Source organism: Cibotium barometz, chromosome 35, assembly GCF_041138505.1.
Source record: "Cibotium barometz isolate CiBa-2024 chromosome 35, ASM4113850v1, whole genome shotgun sequence".
Classification (NCBI taxonomy): Eukaryota; Viridiplantae; Streptophyta; class Polypodiopsida; order Cyatheales; family Cibotiaceae; genus Cibotium; species Cibotium barometz.
This window is the reverse complement of record NC_141080.1, coordinates 2,062,066-2,089,864: the sequence shown is the minus strand read 5'-3', so window position 1 is coordinate 2,089,864 and position 27,799 is coordinate 2,062,066. Positions and strand designations below refer to the sequence as shown.

Sequence of the window (27,799 nt, the reverse complement as noted above, 5' to 3'; positions counted from 1 at the left end):
GACACTATCAATAGGGTGAAAACCATTCGAGATGTTTTTTATGTCATAGATAAGTTTGGAGCCAATGGAATAAAGCTACCTTCTGTTTATGCAAGTTTTCTCGGAGACTTTTTCCCACTCTTTTGATGGATAAGGGTCTTGATGAATAATAATAGCATTTAACTTTTTCAAGGTTAGTGCATTACTTTTTTATTCTTTCTGGGCACTTTGGGGGGGGGGGGGGGGGGGGGATGAAAAAGAAGAGGGTCTGAAAATAAGTATACAAAAACTTAGTTATGACAATGTAAGAAGAAGATGATGATGAGAAGAGGAGGATGACAAAGGTTGATAATGAGACACACATAAATAAAGTAAGGAAGAGGGTTAAAAACCAAATTTAAAATCCAAAGAAGAAGTTGTGGTTAGAGAGAGAGAGAGAGAGAGAGAGAGAGAGAGAGAGAGAGAAAGAGAGAATTTGAAATTTGGAACTGGCAAAAACAGGCCCCTCATCAAAAGCCGAGGAGTAATTTTCCTTTTAACTGTTACTAAAATGGACCCTTTACTCTCTGATTTTACTCTTACTTAATCATGTACAACCAACATACTACTTTAATTTAGAAGTTCTTTCTTGCTGGATTGTGTATATCTTTTTGTAGTAGAGTGCAACAGTGCTTATGTTACAATTGATTATTCTCAGGGGATTTATCTAAGCTCATCGGTAAGTTCTCCTTGGTGTATCCAATAAAAGAGAATGCTTTGCTCACATGAAAAATTTGAACACCAAAACCCATCTTACATATTAGCATGTACTGGATATATATCATTCATACATAGCTAACATGTATACACACGCATACACACATCATGTACAAAGAACGAAAAGCAATAAAAGCCATGAGTTCTAATATCATTACAAAAGACTGAATGACAACATTGAGGGTTCCAATGCTTGAAACTCAGATCTATGGTTTGGTGATGCTGATTATGTGTAGACCCATGATAGTGATGTTAGTTTCAGTGAGAGCAACCACATATTTGAGGCATTCAAGGTGTAAACTGGTCTCAAAATCAACAAGACGTATGCAAATAAAGAGGATAAACGAGCCTCTCGAATCCCATGTTAAGAGCAAATTCCCACAGTGTGACAGACCTTCATAGTCTGTTACATATTCAGGCATGGGAGTACAACTTATGTGCATCTACATGATTCATTTGATTAACAGACTTTCATAGTCTGTCACACGTTCAGGCATGGAAGAATAAACTATGCGTACCTTTATGATTCATTTGATTGAATATTCGAGATGCTTGAGGTCTGCAACTCCTCCAATAAGTTGTGTTGAAAGAGACGGAGAAAAGGCAGAATATAAACCTGTTCACATCTCCCAACATGTTAATCAGAGTCATCACTCAAATGAAGCCTATAATTGCACGAGATTGGTCATTTGCAGTTGAATGCTTTCAATGTGACGAATGGGTCCACATTACCATGAGAAAAACAATTACAAAAAAAAGAGACTCACTGATTCCAAAGAAATCAGAATCCCCATGATTCTTGGTGGCAAGTAGCAATGTCATCCCAGATAGGATGATCAAGAAACCACACATCTCTGAGATTATACTTGTAGCAGCCTGGCCTTGCCAATTCTGGATCATATTAACACACACACACAAGCTAAGTTCAGTAAAGGCCCTCTGCCCAAAGCAGTGGATATATATGTGTAATGTGTGGGCATGGCACGTGTGTAATGTGTGGGCATGGCATGCATATGCCTGTATGTATGTATTCATGTATGTGTGTATGTACCTATGTACCTATGTACTATGCATGCATGCAATATGTATGTTATGTATGGATGTATGAACAGTTATGTATGTCTGTATGTCTGCATGCATGCATCATGGATGTATGTACTCTCTCTCTCTCTCTCTCTCTCTCTCTCTCTCTCTCATTCATACCACATATCACATATCCTAGACTTCCACCATCCCCCCTCGCCCCATACTAGCCTACCCGACCACACATACCTCTCCTTCACAATCTCATGCGCCACCTTAGCCCCCACACCCACACCCCATGCCACCTGCTTCGCCCGCATCCATTTCCATCAATCTTGCCACATCTATGAGAACCTCCCCCGCCACATCTCATCCCTGGACTTATCCCTCCGTATCTCCACCATCACATCCCAACTCTCCTCCATCATGCATGACTCCACCCATGCCAACTTTCCCTAAACCACATGCTCCTCAGCAAGTTTGTCAGTGGGTTCGGAGGCCCTCTTATGGGAGAGTGAACATGGGCTGATTTCAGCACGTGAGATGCGACGCATCTTCCATAGACTCACTCGTCAAAAGAAGTGTGCGTTTCTTGCCAGATGGGAACAAGAGTTATACCAGCTCTTTTTGAGTGAAGATACCTCAGGAACTTGGCACATTCTTGAAGAAAAAAGAGCCCCCACACCTATCACAGACCCTAGCCCTTGGAAAGCCTATGAAATGTAAGTTCTACTCAGATAACTTCTTGAGACTCTCTGAGGATGGATTCTTTGCGATACCCAGAAACATGCCAATGGGTGTGTAGTGGTGAGGGTTTGTGATCAGGGGAAGGGGGAGGTCCCGCATTCAAATCTCCACAGGCTTCCTGGCGCCGTTTACGGCCATAATTGTATCGCCTTCACTATCGAAACTGCACAATGGTAGAGCCAAGGATCACGAGGACCTCTGCATAGAGCACTTCGCACATGGATTCACCATCTTAGCTCCTATCCTGGCGCAAATCTTCTCAATACGGCCCAATAACTATTGAACTATCATAATTGCCCATACCTCGGCCAAGATCTATCGGGCAGCATTGGAGGCAAAGATTGGTACTCTAGCAGAGAGAGAAAGACGGAGCGCACTAGCACAGGCAGGCTTTAGGAGGAACTAATCCACATTGGATCATATCTTTAAGGGCTATGATTGACGAGGCTAGGGCATACTGGCAATGGGTTTATTGTCTGTGGATTTCCGCAAGGCTTTTAATTCTGTACCCAGATCCAACTATTTGGGCGATTGCAAGAGCTCCACTACCCACTTGACATGATTTGGGGTGCCATGGCACTAAATGACTTTATGACCAGCAGGGTTGTCTACTATCTCCAACACTTTTTGGGCTGTACATTGATGAGATCTATGTTTCATCGACTCATAAGGTGACACGGGATTGCGGCTAGCACAAATGATGATACATGTCCTCTTATACGCGGATGATATAGTCCTCATCTCGACATCGGCCAAGGGATTACAGCACCACCTTGATGCATTGCAGGCGTTCTGTGATGACAGGAACCTCAAAGTAAATCTTGGGAAGACCAAGATTATGCTTTTAACACCTCCTACCCCATTGCAACCAAACATTCCTTCACATACAGAGGAGATGAGGTTGAGCGAGTTGGTTAGATCATTTGTATATTTTGAGATCACTTTTAGTAGTCCTCTTTTTACTATGCACCCAGCTGCCCAGGCACGTCTGTCATGAGGATATGCTGATCTGGCTTGTTGAGAGAGACTGTTTTCAAAAGCACTTTCAGGAAACGTTGGCTATTTGATACTTTGGTTCGCTCAATGGTAATGTATGGAGCATCTTTCTGGGACCAGATTTGGGGGCGGAAGACTAGACAAGAGTGGAGAAACTACAAGTTATGATCTTGTCATGCATGATCAAAAGTAAGCCATCAATGCCACATGCCATACATAGTACTCACCGAGTTTGGATCAGCCCCTCCTCATACAATGTCTAAACATCACACAGAGATCCCCTCCCACGGTTAGCTTTGGAGTCATCTAGAAAGTTGGCACACAAAGGTCATAGCACTTGTTGGTATGCACACACCACCAATTCATTTGAGTCACATGGCTTTCAGATTGACCACCTCTGTCCCTAGCCTAAACTCCCCATTTCTTGCTCTCACCACAGGGGATCAACCACATCATCTGCCTAGATCAGGCCCAGCTTCATACAGACCGGACATGGATATCTCCCATTGAGCTTTCCACGAAGCTCCAATCTTACAGATAGATTTTCTTCAGGGTTGCTAGCAACGGATTCATTGAGAGGCCCAGTTATCTCCACAGAAACATCCCATGCCATGAGGAATGCTAAGGGTATCGTCACGTAGCCTCTGGATTGAACGAGGAGAGCAGAGGGCATCCCATGGAACAGACGATTATGCAGGTAGAGGGTTAAAGATGGTCAGATGAGCATTACATACTTAGATGCCCAGTCTACTATAAGATATGCGGACGCTACCACACTCTCTTTAGGTAGAGGTTTTGTTACATCCCAAGACTAATCAAGGTTAAGAACTTCAAGTTAGGTTAACCATAGTCTAGGGGTTAGCCATCTTAAGTTGGGGGGTTAGTAGTTTTTATGAGACAAGTGCTATATTTGGCTCCTAGTTTATAGGAGGCCTATTTATGAGCTAGTTTGAGAGAGTGCTCCTTAGACCTTGTCTCAAGGCCTTGAGACTACTCCGTGCTTACATCCAATGGGTGCGTACTGGTGGTATGGGATGCCACGGGGACTTTTCACGTGGAGCCATGTCTCGGATGCTATTGTCTCCCTATGCTTGGCGGTGAGCCTAAACGGCTCTATGGTTGGGTGGTGAGCTAGGTGCCACATGTGTGCTTCCTTTTTGTTCATGCTTAATCACGACGTCTGTTAGCTTGGGGGCTTTACATTGGTGTCGGAGCCAGACCTGTTGGAATTAAGCCAGGACACTTCGAAAGCAGAGGAGAAAATCCATTGTGTGGATCTTTTGGGTTCTAATCTGTGGGCTGCTTTTTGTCTTCCAAGGTCCGGTGGCATGGGACACTCGTGGCAGAAGACAGAGCAGGGTTAGAGGTGAGCAGAGAAGATGCTATGGTTAGGTATGCTCAGACAGTTTTTGAAATCGTTGCATATCTATGGAAAAAGCAAGAGCTTTTTCCATAGAGAACACAAAAAGCAGGAGCTTTTTGTTATGTGTGTGTGTATTTGCTTATTTGGCTGGACATGCTCTTTACTTGATGTCAGCGCTGTCTAGGCAGTGAGGCACATAAACAATAAGTGGATATTTGTGTTACTGGCCGTATGGCTGGCCGTACAACAGCAGGTCCACACGTGTGTGCAAGGCGGGCAATGAGACTGACACCTGGCTGAGAACACATGAGCGCACTACAGCAACACATGGCCTTTCATAAAAAAAACCATGTGCATGGGGCCATTTTGGGCATATTTACGTATAAGTGGCCTTTATGCTAAAAAGGGGGAGCAAAAAGGGAAAAAGCTGGCTGCCCAATAATTTTGGGGATAAGCTTGCTTTTTCGGGGTACTTACTCATAAAAGCCTGCATGCTTGATGCGTGGGCTGAAAGTCGACCTCTATGAGTTGTGCTTTTGCAAAAAGCTTCAGCTTATGCTATCTACCACTATTAGCGACCATCTTTAACCCTCTACACTTCTTAATTCCCTGCATGTTTGCTGATTTCGACATCCTCTATTCCATGGCAGAACAACAGGCAACTTCGGGGGTTCATGCGGATGCTTTTGGTGGCCAGCCATAACCTTGTCATCTATATATGAACTCATGAGCGATACTTCCATGCAATTTGCGAAGGTACCACTCAACAACCAAGTACACCTGACTTCTACACCTCAAGTACCATCTCACCTTCTGGACAGCCTTCACCTCCTCCTCGACCTCCTCCATATGCATTTGTTACTCCACCGTTCTTGATTTACAAAGACAGTTGGTGGGGCTAAACTCCTAGGTTCCCCATGCTAAAACTACTAATCCTCCTTCTCTGTAAGTCTCTTTTCATCCGGAACCTTTTTCAAGTGAGAAGAAAGAGTGTGAGGAACTTCACTTGGATAGCTGGCTTGGGAAGTGCACCGCTTTTTTTGAACTATATAAATACACAGATGCTTGGTGTCACCAACCTCGACATTTCCAATGTGAAAAGGGGTTTGGTGGATTCCAAGATTCTTAAACATGAATTATTGTACAAGCTTTGGGAATGGCGGATTATCCAGTACAAAAGTTCATGCGCCCGAAGCTTGGTCTAGGTGCTAGAGATGGTTTCTTGGACACAGAAATGGGCATTGAAGCTCAAGTGTTAAAGTGGAATGCATATCTAGCGAGCTCCCAAGGAAAGGTTCCTTGTCTAAGATTAGGCTTAGAGATATTTTTGTATTTGAGATCTTGTACTACCGTAATTATTCAGGGGCAGCCATATGCTTCTTAAACAAATTCCTTTGAGAGGTTGTGTTTAGAACCAACATTGTCAAAGTACCATGTGTCGAGTCTTTCATTGACACTGACAGACATATGCTCTAATGATGCATCATAACTGCAAGTAAGAAATGTCCACTCATCTTGCATTTGATTTACTGACGCATCATCTTTCACTGCATTTGATGAAGAAGAATCTACAACCATGCTGTTTTCCTTTTCTTCTCCTTTGCAAGCCTCTTTACATAGTAGCCTGGCTTTTTGCAATAGTGACACTTGCCCTTTTTCTTGAGCTTTCTTGAATCGTTCTTATAGCCTTTTGTGAAGACTGTCCCAAATCAGACTTTGGCTGAAAATTGGTTTTGGCTTTTCCTTTGTCCTTGCCTTGGGCAACAAAAGCCCCATCACTGCCACACATGATGGAAGATTTATTCTTCTGATGCTGCTCCTCCTCCTCCTATAGCAACAAACCAACCAACTCCTCAAGAAAATTGGTTCTGGTTTTCCCCACATAGATAGAGTGAGCAACGTGTGGAAATACAAGTTTGTTTTTGACAGTGATGATAGTATTCTAGAGACCGACTCCTTTTTAGGAATGACATCATCAATGTTACGCAATTCCTCCCAAAGATCTTGGATATTCGTAAGATGATCAACCATGCTGTCCCCATCTTCCATGGACACATTTTCTAATTCCCTTTTAAGAAAGGCAACTCTGGCCTCATTCTTAGCCTGATACATGGTCTCCAATACATCCCAAGCTCGTTGTGAGGTCTTGCAAGACCTGATATGCAGCATAATTGATCGCTTTACTAACAAAGTAATCATCAAAGCCATTGCTTGGGCATCACGAGTATCCCATCTCTTCTGCTCCTGTGAGGGAGGAGCAGGTGCTGCAGCTTGCTGAGCACCACAGCCAGGTGTGTTAGGTGCTATGTCTGTAGTGCGTACATCTTCACCTGATACATAACCTCATAAACCTTTGGCCACAAGAAGGTTTCAATCCATGAAACTCCACAGGGAATAAGTGTTGCCATCCAATTTGTCCTCTTGGGACAAAACCCCAAATATATCAATTGTATTTCCAGCCATAATGTTGAAATCTCTCTACTAAGAGATATGCAAATACTTGCAACCAAGTATGCTCTAAAAAGCACCTATAGGCAAAATCCCAATGCACCTGCGTGCTATGCCAAGCAATCACAAGTTCCTGAGCAAACTTTTTGTCCCGAATACAAGGCTGCAATAAGTGTTTGAAGTGTCCTAATGACACTTGCAATCCAAATCCCTACGCATTCACTGCACGAACATCCAAACAAGGCCTGTAGAATGAAAAGCCCCAAATTTTTGTGCACCAATGAGTTGTATGATGTGCCATTTGCACACAAATGCGAAAAGCCCCAAATTTTAATCCGCCATTGGGCTCAATTTTGTGCCAATTGCACAAATCGCAAAAGTCCCAAAATTTATGTGTTCCCTATAGCTCCAATTGTGCAATTCAGCACAAATTTCAGAAAAGCCCTAATTTTTATTGAACCCTTCACTTGGAATTTTGCACCGAAGCATGTAATTCACAAAAGCCCCAAAAATAGAAATCCAAAGGAGTACCTCTGAGATGCTAGAGCGAAATTGTCACAACAAAGAAGTAACACTTTGAAGGTGTTGATCTCCGGGGTTTGAGCACTATAGTAGCTGATGGACAGTGAAGACCGAGCTTGGAGCAACCTAGTTGACGGATGTCGGGGGCGAGAGAAGAATACTGGACACTAGCTCTGCCAACGCAAGGCGAGGGTAGCGGTGGCGAAGAGAGACGGGCCAAGCAGGCGTAGGGAGAAGGTCCATCGCGCAAGGAGCACTCTGTCGAAGGTGCAGGTATGTCCAGTCAAAGCTTTGGGCAGGCCCTGCAGCTCTAATACCACTGCTGGCACAGGAGGACGGCCGCAACTACACAAAGAAGTACACAGCACACAGATCACGCAGATATGGTGAGAGATGGAGATGCAAATGTGTGGATTGCATTGGAATGTATGTGGAAGTCATAAATGATGTACCAGCCTAATGTACTTGATGAACCAAGTGTACCAAATGCCCTAAATGTTGTACAACCTACTATACTCAATATACCAGTATACCAGATGTCCTAAGTGATGTACTAGCTCTGTCGGATATTCTCTTTATATTGGTATCATGGATCAAATTATCAAGCTCAAAGGCTACCAATATGGAGTTCTATCTTTGATTGCAGAAGCATGGTGTGGACAAGTCATAGGATTGAGGTTGGCAAAGAAAAGCTAAGTATACTTTGTGTAAGATCCCTCTTACTAAGTAGTAAGTTTAATTGAGTGTGAAAAAAAAAAGTATTCACATTGAGACTACCATTATCAAGCTCAAAGGCTACCAATATGGAGTTCTATCTTTGACTGCAGAAGCATGGTGGACAAGTCATAGGATTGAGGTTCGCAATGAAAAGGTAAGTATACTTTGTGTAAGATCCCTCTTACTAAGTAGTAAGTTTAATTGAGTGTGAAAAAAAAAGTATTCACATTGAGGAAGAGAAAATATGCAAGGCCTCATAAATAAATGTAAAAAAAACTCCTTAAGCAAAATTAGTAAATAAAAATTATTATGTCAAGTACCATTACTAAATTAAAAATAATAAGGCCAAAATTATAAGAATCCCCATTAAAAAATTAATTGGTAGATACAACTATATGTGTGTGCACATTAATTTAATTTTTGGCAGAGTTAATTTATCTAAGGTCCAAAAAACCATGGTTTGGCCAAGACTGGGTGGATTTATGTTGGTAGGTGGTAGTTAAATTACCCATGGTTTTTTATTAGTCGTTTGTGGTATGTGATTCATGCAAAACAAGAGTTGTGCATTCAGCATTAGTTAATTTTAGATAAAATGCATGCACACTTCCTTGGTGCAAAGTCTATTCCAGATCACCTATGGAGAAGCTGTTTGGAATAGGTCACATTACGATAGTGTCATGAAAAACATGCTAAGATAAATTAATAATAATATGCCTTAGTTATTGTGAATAGATTAGTGAATTTGAATGTACTTAGGAGACATAGAAAATTGTTTGATAGTAAAAATTGTGGATAGATTTATACTAGTACCCTAATCGTAGATTAATTCAAATAGCTTAATCTTAGATTAATTTAATAATATAATCTTAGATAAATATATATCTACATGAATCTAGGAACATGCCCAAATTCACCTTATAAGAATGTGCAATTTATAACCTCATGGTAGTCATCCACAAGACAATAAACCATCAACTCCATCATGCATAGTATTGACTGGATACTACGACATCCCCACTAACATCATCGGTGCCCAATAGTGGATGTAAAACTTGGTATCAATATATGCTCCTACACACACACTCCCCACGCGCGTGCGCGCGCGCGCACACACATAAGAGCATACATTCATACAAAGGTCTGTGTATTGTGTTTCTGTCAGAGCTCCACAGATACAGGACAGACTTAGCCATAATGATCTTAGATAAAATTTATGTTGAGAGATAAACTCTATATTTTGGTATTTATGTATCTAAATTTACGAGGTTGAACCTTAGGAAGAATAAGTTGAGTTGCCTTGATTTTTAATATTATTTAGAATTAAAATGAGAAGTGCACCAAAGTATGCACATAAATGTGTACATCAAGTATGCATACAAATGTGCACATCAATTGTGCACATAGATGTGTACATTGACCCTTTATATAAGAAATGACATTGTGATTCCCCAATCAGGGTAGGATTTTTAAAAGAGAAAGATAAGGAAAGAGAATTCTAGAGAGAGAAAGAGAAGTCACTTTCTAAGCAAAGTAGGATTAAGAATAAGGTTAGGTTGAAACTCTAAAATTGACTCCAGAAAATCAAGTTGTAGCCAATATGATTAGATTAAGTCAATCTCTCTCAAGAAAAGCATATTTTAGAGAGAGAAAATCTCGATTAACCTTTAAATCAAGAGATTGAGAGTACCTCATTCAAGTGTACAGTTACACCTCAAAAGCAAAGTTTAGAGAGCCTTAAAGAGACCAAATTAAATGACTTTTGATGAAGAACAAGAACTAGGACTAAAATCAAGAACAAGAAAAATAGGGATTGATGTGATTAATTCAAAGAGTCCCGATCCATAAGAAATGTGAAGATGATTGAACTTGAGAAATCAAGATTGAAATAAGTTTAAGAGGCCTTCAAGGAAGAAGCCTTTAATATCCTTAAAAATGACCAAAATTTCTTTAGAGATTCTCTACATAGGATAAGACCCAAATACGAGAGCTATACCAATGACTTTAGAATCACTCTTGTTTTTGTATAAAAAAGGACTTTAGAATGACCATCTTTGTATGTAAAGGACCTTAAGCAATGATGATTGAATTAGCTTATGGAATCGAGACTTGGAAATGATCCCAAGAAGGAAAGATCTTGAGAAGACCTCATTTGGGCTCAACATAGGGATAGGCAACTTCACACACACACACACACGCTCTCTCTCTCTCACACACACACACACATACATGCACGCACGCACGGTATGCATGGATGCCTGGATGTCTACATGCGAACATGCATGTATGTACGTATGTAATTGTTTGCCTTAAAAAAGCAGTCAAACTTAAGAAATATACATTTCCAAGATGTATTATTTACCTTGTACATGATGACACTTGCAAGGATCGTGAACGATGTAAACATCACATAGTATATTAAAGACACCACTGTTGTATCAAACGCATCGAGTGCCTGAGATCACTGCAAGGCAATTTCTCAGAATCTGAAATGTATACCCTTCCGGCAGGGCTCTGTACACAACATTGACACAAGCAGCCCACCTTATTCAAATAATTCAGCTGTGTTAGGCCACACACAATAACCATGGCTAAAAACGCCCACGTATGTGCATAGAAAAACTGATTATCCCCGTCAAAGGTCAATCTGATGGCAATCCCGAGAGCCCTCACACTCATTACCTGTTCACAGAAAGCACAGATTAGCTTCCGACTCCTGACGTGAGGACTGTATTTTGTACAAACCTGCTATATGAACTAATACCATACCGTCAGTGAGCCCACCAGAGAGCAGATACTAATACACACTATTACATGTGTCCGCCCATAATGAGGTACAAAAAAGATGACCAAGACCAAAACCAGCGCAAAGGCCGAGGACATGTACATCAGAAAGGCTGCAACAAGAAAAACAGTTTTAGGGAAAAAACATCAACCTCCCTGCACAGCACAATTGTGTAAGAGAAAGAGGGTTTCCCCAAATACCCGGTTGTGTTGCAAGCTCCCAAATCTCTTCCACAGAACTGATACTACGATCCCTCGGGGCATGTAGAACCATCATAACAGAGCCCACTATCGACATGATGCACCCCAAGATTCCAAGGGCATGGAGTTTCTCGTTCAAAATCACATGCGCTAGACCAGCACTGCAGTTGAAAAACCCACTCTGGTTACATCAATAAACTGGTACACACATGTCATGCGATGATGTTGTAAGCCTCTTGTTGTTGCACATTAAATCAAATAAAGCCCAAAAAATACCATCATATGGTCCTCTACCTGACTATAATGCTGACCGCACCAAGAGGGGTCACCAAAATGGCAGGCGCATATGCATACGCTGCAAAGTTTGCCACTTCTCCAACGATCACTGTACACATAGCATTTTAAGTGAACGTAAGCAAACAAGAAACCAGCCTACGTTTTAATGCGAAGCATTTCTACGAAACATGCAAAACCTTTGCTTGGAGGCGTTTCGCCCAAATTTGAAGGTCGCAATTTTTCCCTTTTTTCCCAATTTTCGTCATGATTTCAGCTCCGCCTATTTGGCTCGCATTTCGCTTGCGCCTCTTCTACAGGTTACAGCCCACCAGCTTGCACCTCTTCACTATCGCCCCCTCCTACAAGCTAAGGCCAGCACCTGCTGCTTCTTTCATCTCCTCCTCCTCCTCCTCTCCTACCCTACCCTCTTCTTCTCCTTTCTCCCTTCTTTCAGTTCTTTCCACTTCTTCCCTCCTTTTGAAAGAAAGAAATATATACATACATACATACATATATATATATATATATATATATATATATATATATATATATATATATATATATATATATATATATAGAGAGAGAGAGAGAGAGAGAGAGAGAGAGATACATACACAGATATATATATATATATATATATACATATATATATATATATATACATATATATATATATATATATACATATATGTATATGTATATATATGTGTGTGTGTGTTTGAAACCCTACGGTTTTTTTAGTGAGGAATGAAGCATTTCAGAAAAAAACCTTCAAAACCTCGAAACGTTTCTTGTGACTATGGTCTTGACAAGTCAGGCGTGTCTAGATAATGTATGGCAGAGGCCGGGCAAGCCTGGTCACAACGATCACGCATCTGGTCGGGCAACTAAAGGTTATTCCTAACATAGCCATGCGATACCTACCCTAAACTCAGAATTAATCAGGAATAAAATCAGAATCAATCCATAAGGTGTTACTTACCTAACACTAATCCTCAATATTAGGGCCGAATTTAGTAGGGTAGGGGAGTCCAGAGATTAGGGGAAGCAAGCTGACATAGGTGGCTAGGGTCCGTACGGCGTACACACTTTTAACCCTCTTGTATGATGTAATGCATTGTGACATCCCAGGCTTTTATTAAGCCACTTGGTCGAGTTATTGTCGTCCAAACTGTTGGGTATTAGGGTTTACTCACAAGGTCTACAACAGCTCCTCCAACCTTGGATCTTTGAGCCTACTGACCTTCCATGCTTGCTCAACTTGTTTGACGGAGAGACTCCTCTTTACAAGATGCATACACATGCTTCCACCGCATATGCCACATGTCAAACTATAATGCCAAGTGTCCCTAATAAGTGTCACTTTGCCACACATCATTGCTCACATGAAGAGATTGTTCCCACAAAAAGAACTTACACAGCAAAGTGCTAGTTTACACAATCACCTAGCACTTGTTTATTCCCACATTAATCACTATTAATATTTAACATCCCTCTCCATATAGTGATAATGTGGCTAGAAAGCCCACTCATCATGGACTATATATACCTAGATGAATCCAAGAACATGCCCAAATTCACCTTTTAGGAACGTGCATGCTATATGCTCGTGGTAGTCAACCCACAAGACTATATAACTATCAAACCCATTATGCATAGTATGGACTAGATACTACGACATCCCCACTAACGTCATCAGTGCCCAATAGTGGGTGTAGAACTCTGTATCAAGATATGCTCTCACACACGCACACCACACACACACACATAAGAGCATATATTCACACGAAGGCCTTTGTATTGAGTTTCTGTCAAACCTCCGGAGATGCAGGGCAGACTCAGCCATAATGAAGCCTAGCACTAAGGGAAGTAGCAAATAGAAAGAATTAGTACATCAAATAAGCAGAGTTTGCTTTTCCATCTGTTGTTGCTCCTTGTCGAAGAAGCAGAGTTTGCAGAGTCTTCGTCAGCTTTCAGCTTTGCAAATCTCTTCCGACACTCTTTGCATATTTACCTGTAAAAGCTCCTTTGCCTGACGAACCAAGAACTGGAATGTCCTTGCCTGCTGCCAACATCTGGCAAGCCATCCACCATCTAGTTCTAAAAAGCCCACTCCAACGTATCCACGTTCAAGTGGTCATGATGAAACTACCACAAATCACCTAGCTGAGTACTTGTCAGAGAAGAGAGTGCTTCGAGTTTGTAAATCCCATTCTCCACTCCGCCTTCCCAAACAACCTCGCCTGTTGCTTTGTCATGGAGAGCAACAAAATGCTCATCAAACTCCACCCGTATGCCAGTCTTGCAAACCTCATGCACTAACAAAAGATGAAAACCAAGAGATGGGACATAAGAACCTGGGAGAAATGCTTCCCCCCACGCCATCGGGAATGATCTCCAACCTGCCCTCACTGTGAATAGGGATAGTGGACTTGTCACCAATAAGGATGTGACCTGCTTGCCTTCGAAGATCTTGTACTAACACTCAGGAAGGAGTCATGTGCCTAGAAGCACCACTGTCTAGAATCCACTCCCGAGTATCCCTAGCGTTGAGACCAACCGCCTCCTTGCTCGAAGAAGATGAAGCTTCGGTGTTCATAATCTCCAAGTGCACAAAAGTTGGAGTCTTTGCCATCTTACCCCTCAGTACCCAGCTTTCTATTCTTCTTTGAACACTAGTGGGAGGCTCAACACCTTTACATGGGAGGAGCTTGTGCCGATGGTTTTGGACTAGGAACGGTTTACGAACCCTCCACAGGGCAGAGGCTCTAAGGCTTTGATTGGCTAGCAGTCGAAAGGCCGCAACAACAACAACAAGGGCAAAGGGAAGTCTTCACCGGCAAAGTCTTCTAAGCAGAAGCCCGACTCGGATCGCGATGCCTTGAAGGCCAAGCGAACTTGTAACTGTTGTGGCCAAAAGGGTCACTATTGGAGGAAATGTCCTCAACGGAGCACCGAGAAAGGTGCTAATTCTTCAGCTATAGCTAGACAGCAAGGTAGTGGCCATATCCTTTGAAGATATCTCCTTCTCAGCCTAAAGAACCTTCTGCTCAAGAGCCTAGAGTTTGTTGATGTGCTCTCGCATCGTCGAAGACTTTGCATGAATCATCACTCGCATCTGCACTTATAGGGAAATCCTCTTCATGGGCAATACCCTATTGTACAAAGAAGTCAAGTGCTGCCAAATCCCTCGGAAATGTGTTTGATGTGATTGATCACTTGGGGTGTGCAATTAAGGAAGATGAAAGAACGCGCACACACATTGACACGATCCTATAACTGTGCCTGAGCCTCCCGCTCTTTCCTAGTAGAAAAAGTGAAAGCTCCTCCTCCTCTAACTCTGGCCTTGGAACTCCAACCACAATGAAATCAGCCAAATCATAAGATTCCAAGACAGACTCCACCATTACCTTCCAGATGTCATAGTTGGTCCCGTCCAACCATCGGCCCACTGGGAACGTCTGCAGGGTGGGGATCTCCACATGCTTCTCAGCCATCTCAAGCAAATCTGCCATCTCGGGGATTCACAAGGTCTCATGAAGGGACGGTGGGTGGGAAAAAAAAGAAGAAGAGGCTGCAACTGCTATGCAAGGTGGCTGTCCAGCAATGATGGCAGCCTTCTACCTGCTTCTCCACGTCCCGAACAGCCCAGAAATTCTCCAATCAGCACCAAAAAACAAAAAACCCTCAAGCTCTCACTGTCTCCAAACTTCACGCCACCTGGGGCTCTGATACCATGTCGGAATGGGCAACGGAAATGAGACAAACACATGTGAGAACAAAAATGCAAAATTGTAGGAGAGAGAGAAGCTGTATAAACTCTACTATATACAAATGATCTAGTACAACATGGTGTGGGGGGCAAGGGTATATATACCACCTTGGGCTGTTGGTTAGCCACTGCAAAACAAGATCTCCACGGCTGGGTGAATCCCAAGTGAGTCGGCCAACAGTAGATGAAGTCGGCCAACAAAAAACAGTCCCCCACGACCAAAAAAAACAGGGAAAAATATGGATAGTGAGGAAAAATGGAGAAAGCTTCTAACCAGGCGGGCATACCCACAACAGAGGCCCTCACTCCTTGCTGAGTAATATGGTACAGACAGGAGATGACTGCTAACAAAAGTGCCGTCCTTCTTCTTGACCAAGAGGACAGGTGATGTAAAAGGTGATTGGCTAGGAGTAACCCATCCCATGTCCATGAGCTCTTGCACTTGCTTCGCCACTCCATCCTTCTCCACTTTTGACAATCTATAAGGTGGTTTGTTGACGGGCTTGGTATGCGGCTCAAGCTCTATCCCATGATCCACCTTTTGTTTTGGCAACAAGCACTTTGGCATTTGAAACACATCTTCATACTCCTTTAACAATTCCTTCGTACCTTTATGCATAACTTCACCCTTTTCCTCATCTTGCAAAGCTGTAATACATATATACATCCCATTTTCTTTGGCTCCCTCTTGAGTCGTGTTGCATTGATCTTCTTAATACTTGGCACATGAATTCTGGTCAATGTAACCTCATCATTTCCATGCATGAAACTCATATACCCTTGTTGTAAATTCATGTGAAATAATCCAAGAGTTGCCAATCAATCACATTCCAATACGATGTTAATGGGATCCATATCCAAGACAAGTAAATCAGCCTTGCAAGTAATAATCACTTGTGAGTATCAAACTCACATCTTTGCATACCAATGTGCAATCCATCTTTGCCCCATTAGCCACTTGAACTTCATGCCACGAGGGTAAACCTATGGACTGTAATTTGAGACTAGATTTTGTGTCGATGAAGCTATGTGTGCTCCCAGTATCAACTGAAACATGCGCCACCCTCCCATTTATGCATGCCTTCAACCTTAATGTACTTACATCCTTGCAACCAGCATAGGCATCAGTAGAGATATTGCATAAGGTGGCTATATTATCCTTGCCAACATGAACACACATAGGCAACCGGTAACCCATCATCATAGACAGTTTTTGTTGCACGCGCGAAAGCCTTACTGTACTGACCCACATACTAAGCCTAATTAAGAACAAGATGCTGAATAAACATGATTAAGACAGAGGAGAGAAGAAGAGAGAGAGTTGGTGTCAGGGTTTTCTTGTATTATGGTACAAAAAGGTGACTAAATGTCTGTACATATTCTAGGCCTTTGGCCTATCCCAAAGGGGTGACCTTTGGTCCCTTCTACATCTAATGTTGGCTTCTAACTTCTGCAAAAGGTGAATGATGAATGATTGCTTACACTTATATATATACATACATACATACATACATACATACATACAAACATACATACACACACACACATACATACATACATACATACATACATATATATGTGTGTGTGTGTGTGTGTGTGTGTGTGTGCGTGCGTGTGTGTGCTAGAGGAGTCGGTCAACCTGTTGGACGGTTGTCGACCTGCTACTGGACAAGAATATTCATAAAATATCCCCCTAAAATGCTACACTTACTTCCTTGCATGCCCCTCGATTGGCCGACTGGATGATGTTGGCTGCCTGCTTGCTTGGGTTCCCCAAATAGCTGTCGACTGCTATATGAATGCTTCTTATGGCTACTGACTGGGTTCCCATACCCGCCACAATGCTTATTCTAATGTTGATGATGTTCTAAATGTTGTCCTAACTATTGTCCTAAACAGTGAGTATGCTATTCATGCTGAGGATTAGGCCATGGCATGGGTGTGCGTATGACATCCCCTCCTGCTAAACTTGATGACGGGGTGGACACTCTGTCATCCTTCCTCCCTAGACTACTGACTTTGACTTGATACTCTGACTTTGACACTTTGTCTGAACACCTTCCACTTTTGATCTCCACTTTGTCTGAAGAACTAAGCATTTGTTCCACTGTTGTGCCTATGCTTGCTATCCCTTTCCCTACCACAGCAGTGGGCCACCTGCCGGAACTGATCATGCCTGTTGCTAGGCCTTTGGAACTGATCTGAGAGCTAATGTTGTACTGGTTCTGTGTACATACCCCCAAAGACAGCTTTCCTCCAACTTCGCCTGTTGTTGCAGACCACTCTATATACTACCCTTGTTGCATTCTTCTAGTGGATCTATGCACCTTCTTGGGACTATGCTTCGTGGCTAAGCCTGAATGCTCTGATACCAATGTTGCATGCACGAAAGCCTTACTATACTGATCCACATCCCTAAGCTTGATTAAGAACAAGATGCTGAATAAACATGATTAAGACAAAGGAGAGAGAAGAAGAAAGAGAGTTGGTGTTAGGGTTTTCTTGTATTACGGTACAAAAAGGTGACCAAATGTCTGTACATATTCTAGGCCCTTGGTCTACCCCAAAGGGGTGACCTCTAACCCCTTCTACATGCTAATCCTGGCTTCTAACTTCTACAAAAGGTGAATGATATAATATATATATATATATATATATATATATCCAGGAGGCCTTATGTAGCTACCGTCTCAGTGGCCTCTCATGGCGACCTATCTGCTATGCGAGATTTGTATCATTTGGATGCTGATTTTTACCATATATGGACTGATTTGATGGCTGGTCATTCACATGCCTCTTATGTTATCAACGAGGGTTATCTTATGAAGGATAATTGCCTATGTGTGGTGAAGGATTTGCGTCCAAAGGTTATGGACGAATGTCACGCTCAACCATATGTCCGTCATAGAGGTATCATGCCTACTACTCGCATGATTCAGAGATATTTCTTTTGGCCAAGCATGCGTAAAGACATTGAGGCTTATGTGCGTGCATGTATTACTTGCCAAAAGGTGAAATTTGATAGGCAAAAACCTCCACGTTTGCTTCAGCCATTGCCTATTCCCTCGCAACCTTGGGAAAGCATTACTATGGATTTTATTATGGATTTGCCTAGATCCCAGCATGGGAATGATGCTATTTGGACCATTGTGGACAGGTTTAGCAAGCAAGCTCACTTCTTGCCTGTCAAGAAAACCATCAAAGCTGATCATATGGTAAAGCTTTTTCTTGCTAATATTTTCAAGCATCATGGTATGCCTAAATCCATTGTTGGGGATAGAGATCCCAGGACTACAAGCCTCTTTTGGAGGGCTTTGTTTGATAATATAGGCACTAAACTTGAGTTTTCATCAGCTTATCATCCCCAAACGAATGGCCAAAGTGAAGCTGCAAATTCAGCCGTGTTGGATTTATTGAAGTGTTATGTGGCAGATCAAAAGAGTGCATGGGAGAAGTATCTTCCACTTGTTGAGTTTGCCTACAACAATACGATCCATGCTTCCACGGGAAAGGCTCTGTTTGAGATTATCTATGGCAGAGTGGTATTGCCACCCATCCTTCGTACCAAGGATGAGATTTTTGCAGCTGATGAATATGTTCGTGACTTGGATGTTGCCTTTGGTCAGGTGCGGACAGCCATTGCAAGATCTCAGGATAAGCATAAAATGGCTGCTGACAAGCATAGAAGGGACATGGAAGTCAAAGAAGGTGATTGGGTATTGCTGAAATTTGAGAAGGCTAGGCTTCGGAAGAGGCCAGGACGAGAAGGATCATATCCTAAGCTTTCTCCTCGCTATTATGGACCCTTCAAGGTGATTCACAAGATCAATGAAGTGTCCAATAGGCTTGCTTTACCTAGTCATTGGAAGATTCACAATGCTTTTCATGTGAGTCTATTTCGGAAATATGTGGGGCCAGATCCTGATGAGCCTGTCACAGAAGATCCGCCAGAGATTGAAGAGCTTGAGAAGATCCTCCAGCCAGAACAGATTGTTTTCCACAAGGAGAGAAAGCTACCTGCAGGAAAGCTTTCCAGGAGATACCTTGTGAAGTTTAAGAATTATTTGCCTATTGATGCCAAGTGGGTAAATGAAGACTATTTTGTTGATTATCCACAGTTGTTGCAGGCATATCTTGAGGCTTTTCAGTTGAGGTCAACTCTTTAGAAGCCCGGGGGGATGTCACCAATTGGCAGACCATTTGGTCCATCTCCAGTTTTTGCATCTCGTTCACTTGAGGCCAGTATTTTGCTGACATGGACAGGAGCCAAACTGGTGCCACCCATGTGTTAGCAGGATGGTGTCGTATGGACGGGAGCCAGACTGGTGCCACCCATGTATGACCTGGTGTAACGGGAGGCAGACGCGTGTATTGGAATCGTATAAATGTGAACAAGATTCTGAGCACTTAACACTTGAGCATTACAACCACAAAGCTGAAAGTGACAGTACACCACATAAAGGGGCCGATGATAGGCTGACCCCCCCCCCTTTAGGTTATATTACCAAAAGAGTCTGCAAAGTACAAGATTACGGGTGCCTAGGGATTCACCACCAGCCTGCACCTGATTCTTCCAAATACATTATGAATGAATACATTTCAAACAAGAGAATCTGTAGGTACATCCGCCCTACACACAGGTACATCCGCCCTGCAGCCTCTTCACATGTACATCCGCCCTGCACAAGAGTATCACAATCCTCACAGGTACTCCGCCCTGCACAAGATGTAAATGGATCTTTAGGCCTTGTTTCCACGCGAGAAACTGATCCAGAAACCTGTGTTCTCCGTGAGCAAGTGTCCCCAATGCTTGCCCTAAGCACCTGCTATACCAGGAATCCTTGAGACACATCCATGCTCACATATTCCATTGCTGTCGGGCCTGTTTTGTGCAATAACCAGTCCAAAACAGCAACTTTCTGTCGCGAGAAATCCACCTGTAAAGGGTCCTACAGCCCTGTGGAGGTCCCTAGAGCTGTCCTGTACTATCCAAGTTGACTTTGGACACCTGTAACCAGCCCAAAACTCGCAATAACCAAAAATTGCAGGTCTGAAATTTACCAACCAGCCCTTTAGAAGAGTGTGGGGATCGTTGTCCAAGCTTGTGTGAGTCCGGGAAGCAAGCAACCAGCCCTGTAGCAACTCCCAAAGCTCCAACCAGCTCTCCAATACGTTGAATAATGAGTAAAACAGCCCAAAAGGGCCTCTTGAGGGAGGCGCCTTTTTCAGGTGCCACCTCAGGGGCCTGGTGGGTACACATGCTGGCTGACATGTGTCCCCATAAGGTGTCCAGGTAGGTGTCCAGCCCATAGTGCTCCATTTGTCCTGTTTCTATAAGTATAGGTCCAACCAAATGGGAAATGGCCATAAGCTGTCCGGACTTCATTAATTTTGGTCCAACCAAATGCGAACGCATTATAAGTTGTCCAGCCACTTATTAATGAGTGTGGACCTGCAAACCAATAAACCTTAGTAGTAAATGAAGTAAGCTCTAAATTGAGTGTAGACACACTTACCACCTGCAAAACCCATAAGCCCACAGTTTAAGGCCCAAACAGGAGTGCACACACGTGTCCACAAGGTGCCCGGCGTCCCCGGTCCCTCGGACTTCACAAGCCAAAATAACAAGCATTGTCCAGGCAGCAAGACAATGTCACACAAGGTAAAATAAAGTTATGGCATGCATCATTTATGCATTGTGCACATGTAAACTTAGAGAACCACCTATCATCATTCTTGTACTTGAAAATATTCCGCCTGCCATCATAACACACCATGTGTGCATGGCCGGAATCCACACAGGCACCGCCCGAAAGTCCACAAATGTCTTGCCATGTCCTTGGACTCATATGCATCCACTCATATGATCCATACACATGTCCAGGTATAATACATACATGCATCCGCATGTTTCTAGGCCTGACACGCATCGGCATGTCCCTGGAATATAGGGGTTTGTGACACCTGGACTGTGTTCGACCCATGGGATTGTCACGCCATGGAAGAGCCAGTATTCGTGCCATGCTTTGCCTATGGGACTGTCACACCATAGGGAGACTCGTGCCTGGAACTGTGTCTTACCTATGGGACTGTCACTCCATAGGAAGACCAGGTTTTTATGTTTTACGTCGTGCCAGTTTTGTGCCGACAGATATTTTGTACTTGCTCCATGAACGGGAGATATGTCCATGTTACTATTTGCACATGCACACATGATTTGCATGTTTGAATCTGTTTTCGCATGACATGTATTTTTGTGTTTGCCTGTTTGACGTGTTACTTACTGAGCGGGGACGCCTGCCAGTGAGTCGTGAAGTCTGTTCTGGCACATGTTATTTTAAATACTTTATATTCTAACCTTTTGATTTATAAAGTCTTTTGTTCACACACACTTAAATGTGGACACCCCCTTTGGGCACCCATTTAGGGGCCAAGGTGGGGAGCCCCACTTAAGTGAGTGTGGGGGTGGGCATGGTCACCTACCCACACTAATCACCCACATGCAAGCGTGGAAATCACTAAAGTGTAACACCACTTCAATTTTTATAAAAAAAAACCTTCTCCTTCAGCGCAGAAACCACCCGGCGACCATCTTTTGGCGACCATCTCTTGCGCATGCACTCCTACAGGCGGCTGGCTGGCAGACAGCAGGCGGTTCCATCAGTAGGCGGTTGCACAACCACAGGCTGCACTGCCCTATCCTCTGCGCTGGTGTTACCTGCAGGCTGCCCACCCTCTCCAGGCTGCGCCTGTTTTACCTGCAGGGCTGCCCACCATCCTCATAGGTGGCTGCCCTTTTCTCTTGCAGGCAGCTGTGTGTGTCCACTCCCTTCATAACAAGCTGCTCCTCCACGCCATCTTCTTCCCACACTGCAGCCAAGTATCTTCTCCCTTGCAAGTGGGTACTCCTCCTCTAACAGCAAGCGGCTGTGGTCTTTGTGGTGGTACTTGTCTTGGTGGCTACGCTAAGTTCATCAAGAGGCGACCGTGCCATCCCAACAAGGTGGCTATTTCTTCAACAAGGTGTTAAAACTCCTAAGGCTGCCTCTCTATTTCCTACTTTGAAAGAGGTTGCACATCTTCAAGAGGATTTCACATCTCCTGGGTGGCTACATCTTCTACACAAATACCACGGGTATTGGTTCTCTATCAGCCATCCACAAGTAAGTGAATTTCAGATTTAAGTAAAGTATTTTGTGTTTAAATCTGATAAGGGATTCCCGACTCCCTATACGGCCAACACCCGTTCGGTGCCGGGTTGTCCAAGCTCTATTGGAGAACCTCGGTCCAAAGGTGCTGAGATCGGGAGAGCTAGGCGTTAGTACGAGAGCGCTTGTTTGTGCGTGGTCTTGGAACACTAGTGAGACGCTCTCCGCGGAGTCCAGTGAAAGCACAGGACCGTAGAGATTGGACCACGCTAGTGGTCATTCTGCTTCGAGCATCTACATCGAATTTCGACTTCGAGCCTATTTGTTTGGTACTGTTTTCATATGTACATGGACATCATCTGGTTCTTGGAACCCATGGAGCATTGTATTTGTTAAATACTCCCAATAAATATATCATATATTGAGGGGGGGTCGGCCCGTTCCGGCCCCAGTGCTGGTGTCCATCTTTCCATTTCAATTTCAAGTTGAATTAAGTTGTCCATTTCAAATTGTGGTTTTAAAGTTGTGCTATTAAGCGTGTGGGTGTCCAACGGAGTCTTCCCACTTGACGGAATCGGTTTCAGCACATCTACTTCAGTTTTGTGCGTTATATTCGTCGCGAAAGATTGCTGAATTCTGAGCATTGAAGTTACCGATTCGACCACGAAGCTTCCGCATGTTACATCCCCTTGCCAATCAAAGAATACCAACACAAACTTGTACAAGAAAGACTGAAGCACTTTATTCATCAATGCTTAAAAAGTGACGACTGCGTTACATAATCCAAATGGCATAGCCATGTAATAATAATGATAGAGACCCTTCTCAATTGTAAATGTGGTTTTACACTCACCACTCTTCATCCTTAGTTAGTAGTAGCCGGATCTCAAGTCAATCTTTGTGAAGAAACATGCATCTTTCAATTCATCCAAAAGATCATCTATCCGTGGTATGGGATACCGATTCCCGATAGAGATCTTGTTCAAATCCCGATAATTCATATACATAAGAAAGGTGCCATCCTTCTTCTTCACAAGAACTAGGGAGATGCAAAAGGAGATTGACTTAGCTCCACCCATCCCATATCCATCAACTCTTGTACTTGCCTTGCCATCTCATGTTTCTCCACTTTTGACAATCTGTATGGTGGCCTGTTGTGACAAGCCTAGCATTAGGCTCGAGCTCTATTCCATGATCAACTTCCCTTTTTGGTGGCACGCATTTGGATATATCAAACACTTCCTTATATTCATCCAACGCATATCTTTCCTATCCCTATTGCTCTCTTCCTTGTAAAGTTGTAACGCATACACAGCCCATTTTCTTGAGCTCTCACTTGAGTTGAGTAGTATTAATAAAAGTGGGCTTTGATACACTAATACCCACTAATGTGATAATCTTCCCCCCATGCATAAACATCATGAAGCCTTGCTCCAAATTCATGGTAAAAGAGCCAAGACTTGAGAGCCAATCACTTCCCAAAACCATGTCAATGGACCCCATGTCAAGAACCAATAAATTAGCTTTGCATGTGTAATCCTTTGAGAGCTCTAAGTTCACATTATGACACACCATTGTGCAATTCATAAATGCCCCATTTGCCACATGCACTTCATGTAAAGTTGCCAAAAATATGGGCTGTAATTTGAGACTACACAAACACTTTGCATTGACAAAGCTATATGTACTTCCACTAACCACCAAAACATGAGCCACTCTACCATTGACATAAGCCTTGCGCCATAGAGTATTTGCATCCTACATAGGAATCATGAGAGAGAGTGCATAAATTACCTTGGGAATTGTACTTACCGTAAGCATCTAGCCTCAGGACTATCCAACAACTTGTTGCTATCCTTCAAGCCCATTGAGAGGCTTTAATATTGAAGACGGTGCTTGAGAGGTTCTAAGGTTATAATTTAACTCACTTTCATATCCAAAGCATTTCATAGATCCCACAAATTGGCATGCAACAGTATGCATCCATGTGGAGGTTGTATCACGTGCATGGGCTGTCACCACATGTGTGAAATGCATTTGATCTAAGGTATACCCTAAGAAATTAATCAACCTGACCCAAGACTAAGGAATACTCTTAAGAGAATGTAATTAATCATTAACTCTTAATAAAAAAATACCTAAATAAGAAATTGCAAACATTAAGTGAAAGAGAATTTAGAAACCAATGTTGAACTTGCAAGGAAGAAAGGCAAAGCGTTACTTGTGACCATCCCAGCCCACCATAGAGGCTCCAGCAAGTAAGAATGGCCTCCTGAACCTGGTTTTTTATAGAAACAAAAAACAAAATTTTGTGAGATAAGGTGAGATCTTAAGGCCTGAATGTTTTTTTTTTTTGGGGGTTTTAACTGTACACAAACCTGCAGAGAGACCCAAAGCTCCCGCCCTTTTGAGGCCCTTCTTCTTCATGATGAAGCTGGATCCAATGAAGATGCAGGACCCCAGCGCAAGCGCCAGGCCCTTTACATTCTCCGGTGTCAAAGACTCGGAAGCCATGGCCGCCCGCCCAATTCCTAGCCACCACAACTCAGCCGCCCACCAACATTTCACTTCGCGCAGGCCGAAGCTCCTCTCTCTCTCTCTCGGTTTGCGTGTACTGTGATCAAATTCAGGGGCTCGCCGAAGCTCCTCCCTCTCTATCTCTCTCTCTCTCGGTTTGCGTTGTGATCAAATTGCAAGGGGCTCCCTCGCGCTGCGCTCCCCCTCTTTCTCTCTCTCTCTCGCCGCCCGTTTGGTGAGATCAAATTGCACAAGGGGCTCTTCTCTCTGTCTCTTTCTCTCACAAACGACGATCAACTTTCAACGTAAAGAACGTGTGTGTCGCGCTAATAAATGTATCACGGCCACTAGGTTTGTGCAATGTGAACCCGGCCACTAGATCAAGATGACATCAAAAATGAGAGATGACTTCCACCCAATGCTAGCACCTAGCACCATATCCTCGATGAGAGCAAGTAACTGAACACAGGATGTAATCATCTTAAATTACATAACAATGCATGTTCACGCAAATACATTTGATATTCAATAATAACTATGCAAATGCATTTGATATTCAGTAATAACTAGATTCCATTGAAGTGTTATATACTCATAAATCTAAGATTCATTCACACAACTTTTCTTTGATGAGCAGTGCAAATGAGTCGAGTGTGCTTGAAAATATGCAATAAGCCATGTCAAATGCATTTTTTTATAGTTTGAGCACTCCAAGTGTGTGAACATTCTAAGAAATACTTGATTTAAGTTGGCACCTATCAGAGGTAAGCTGCTCTCAATGAATCAACACAAATAATGGCCTGTATATTTCATTGAAATTAGTCATTGTATGAATCAAATGAACTAGAAGTGCATAATGGTAAAGTAAAGTCGCCATCTTAGAAGTAAGATTGAAGAAGAGACCTCTATTACGTTATAGCAAAATAAGATCACTTACGAAGATACCAATCAATTGCTTTATACTTTTTAAACAAAAATCACATTTATATGCTTCATTAGTTGAGGCCAATATTGAAAATAGTTAAAAAAAATAGAAGCCTAGAAGGGGATATCAAGTACTAATTCAAAACCATACTTTTTGGGAATCTTTAATAATTAAGGGGAAAGAGCATGTTCTTTCCTTTGTCTCCACTCTAACAACACCCACATTAGGAAGGTGTAATTGACACATGATTTGACAACAAGGATAAGGTAAGCTCTTGACTTGAACACCACACTAGCATGCCTTTTTGAGAACTATCCCTCTCCCTATTCAAGGCCATAAAATACCTTAGCAACACACACGAGATACCGCGATCAGGGAGAGATAGAGAGAAGCATAACACTTAAAGTAGATAGATGAGAATGAGAAAAGTACAAGTGAAGTGACATGATAAGATCCCTCACTTACACACACTCATTAGAGTGTGTACACACACTCGCGAGAGGGAAAAACCCTCACAAAGAGGAAAAAAGTACCCTGGCCCATTATTAGCCTACGTCCATACATTACTACCATATAAATGGCTACAAATCTTCCCTGTAGTGATGATCTGAACATATATAGAGATCATTGGGCTAATCAATCCCCAAATGGCAATAAGCCCAAAGCATTGTGAAAAGCTTCGAACTTCTACCTCATTAGAGAGCCTTCGTGAACATATATGCCACATTGTCAACCAAGCTAATCTCTCCTACAATGAGCCTCTCCTTGATATAATGATCATGCAGCTTAATGTGCTTTGTGGGAGCATGAAACACTAGGTTCCTCATTAATGAGACTAATGCACAATGAAGATAGAGGTGGGGGACTGATGTCCAACATATTATGCCAAAGGTATCTAAGACATACACACTATAAAAGCTACCATGTTCGTAGCTTCACAACTCGAAGTGGCCATCGTGGGCTACTTCGAGTTGAGCCATGATATACATGAGTCACCAAGATGAAAGCAAAAGCTACTGCTAGTGGGCACTCATGTATCGCTAACATCCAACCTAATCATAGTCATTGAAAGCATGCAAATGAATAGCATCCCTTTAGTCTAAGTGCCGTGTAAATATCGGCAAAATACTCACTTGGCAACATGTCAATGCTTACTTTGAGACTATCGTAAACCTGCTCAACTGGGAAATGTTAAATTGAATGTATGGCCTCATATTGGATAGATAAATGAGGGCACCCAATAGCCTATTGTTGATAAAGTGATGTATCAAATGGTTTACTTGTAGCTTTGACTACAACATCACAATACCCACCATTATCACATTGCATAAACTGTATGCCCAAATAATAATGCAATGAGCCCAAATCTGTCATCTCAAATGACACATGTAATTCAGCCTCGAAGGTTAAAATCTTTTCTTCATTAGGGCATGTGAGCAGCATGTCATTAACATATAAAATGATGACTAAAAAATAATATTTACCCCTATGGTTTACTTATATCTTTGACTACAACATCACAATACCTACCATTATCACATTGCATAAACTGTATGCCCAAATAATAATGCAACGAGCCCAAATCTATCATCTCAAATGACACATGTAATTCAACCTTGAAGGTTAAA

General features: G+C 42.6%; 1 protein-coding gene across 1 annotated transcript; it reads right to left on the bottom strand.

The window, feature by feature from the left end:
• Window positions 1–857: 857 nt before the first annotated feature.
• Window positions 858–25,534, bottom strand: LOC147618041 (putative magnesium transporter NIPA3). Its single transcript, XM_086775277.1, has 9 exons — window positions 25,108–25,534; window positions 24,951–25,007; window positions 11,828–11,918; window positions 11,534–11,694; window positions 11,318–11,445; window positions 11,093–11,230; window positions 10,911–11,003; window positions 1,503–1,626; window positions 858–1,351 (listed from the first exon to the last, which is right to left on the bottom strand). Exons 1-9 carry the CDS (start codon window positions 25,241–25,243, stop codon window positions 1,263–1,265), a joined length of 1,017 nt encoding a protein of 338 aa, XP_086631403.1. The 5' UTR covers window positions 25,244–25,534; the 3' UTR covers window positions 858–1,262.
• Window positions 25,535–27,799: the final 2,265 nt, after the last annotated feature.

Excerpts from the sequence above, each read along its gene's own strand:
- LOC147618041 (XM_086775277.1), bottom strand. The coding sequence starts at position 25,243 with ATGGCTTCCGAGTCTTTGACACCGGAGAATGTAAAGGGCCTGGCGCTT. Across the intron at positions 11,695-11,827 it reads GCGGTCAGCATTATAGTCAG|TGCTGGTCTAGCGCATGTGA; the intron begins GTAGAGGACCAT and ends TTTCAACTGCAG. Across the intron at positions 1,352-1,502 it reads TTCTGATTTCTTTGGAATCA|GTTTATATTCTGCCTTTTCT; the intron begins GTGAGTCTCTTT and ends AGATGTGAACAG.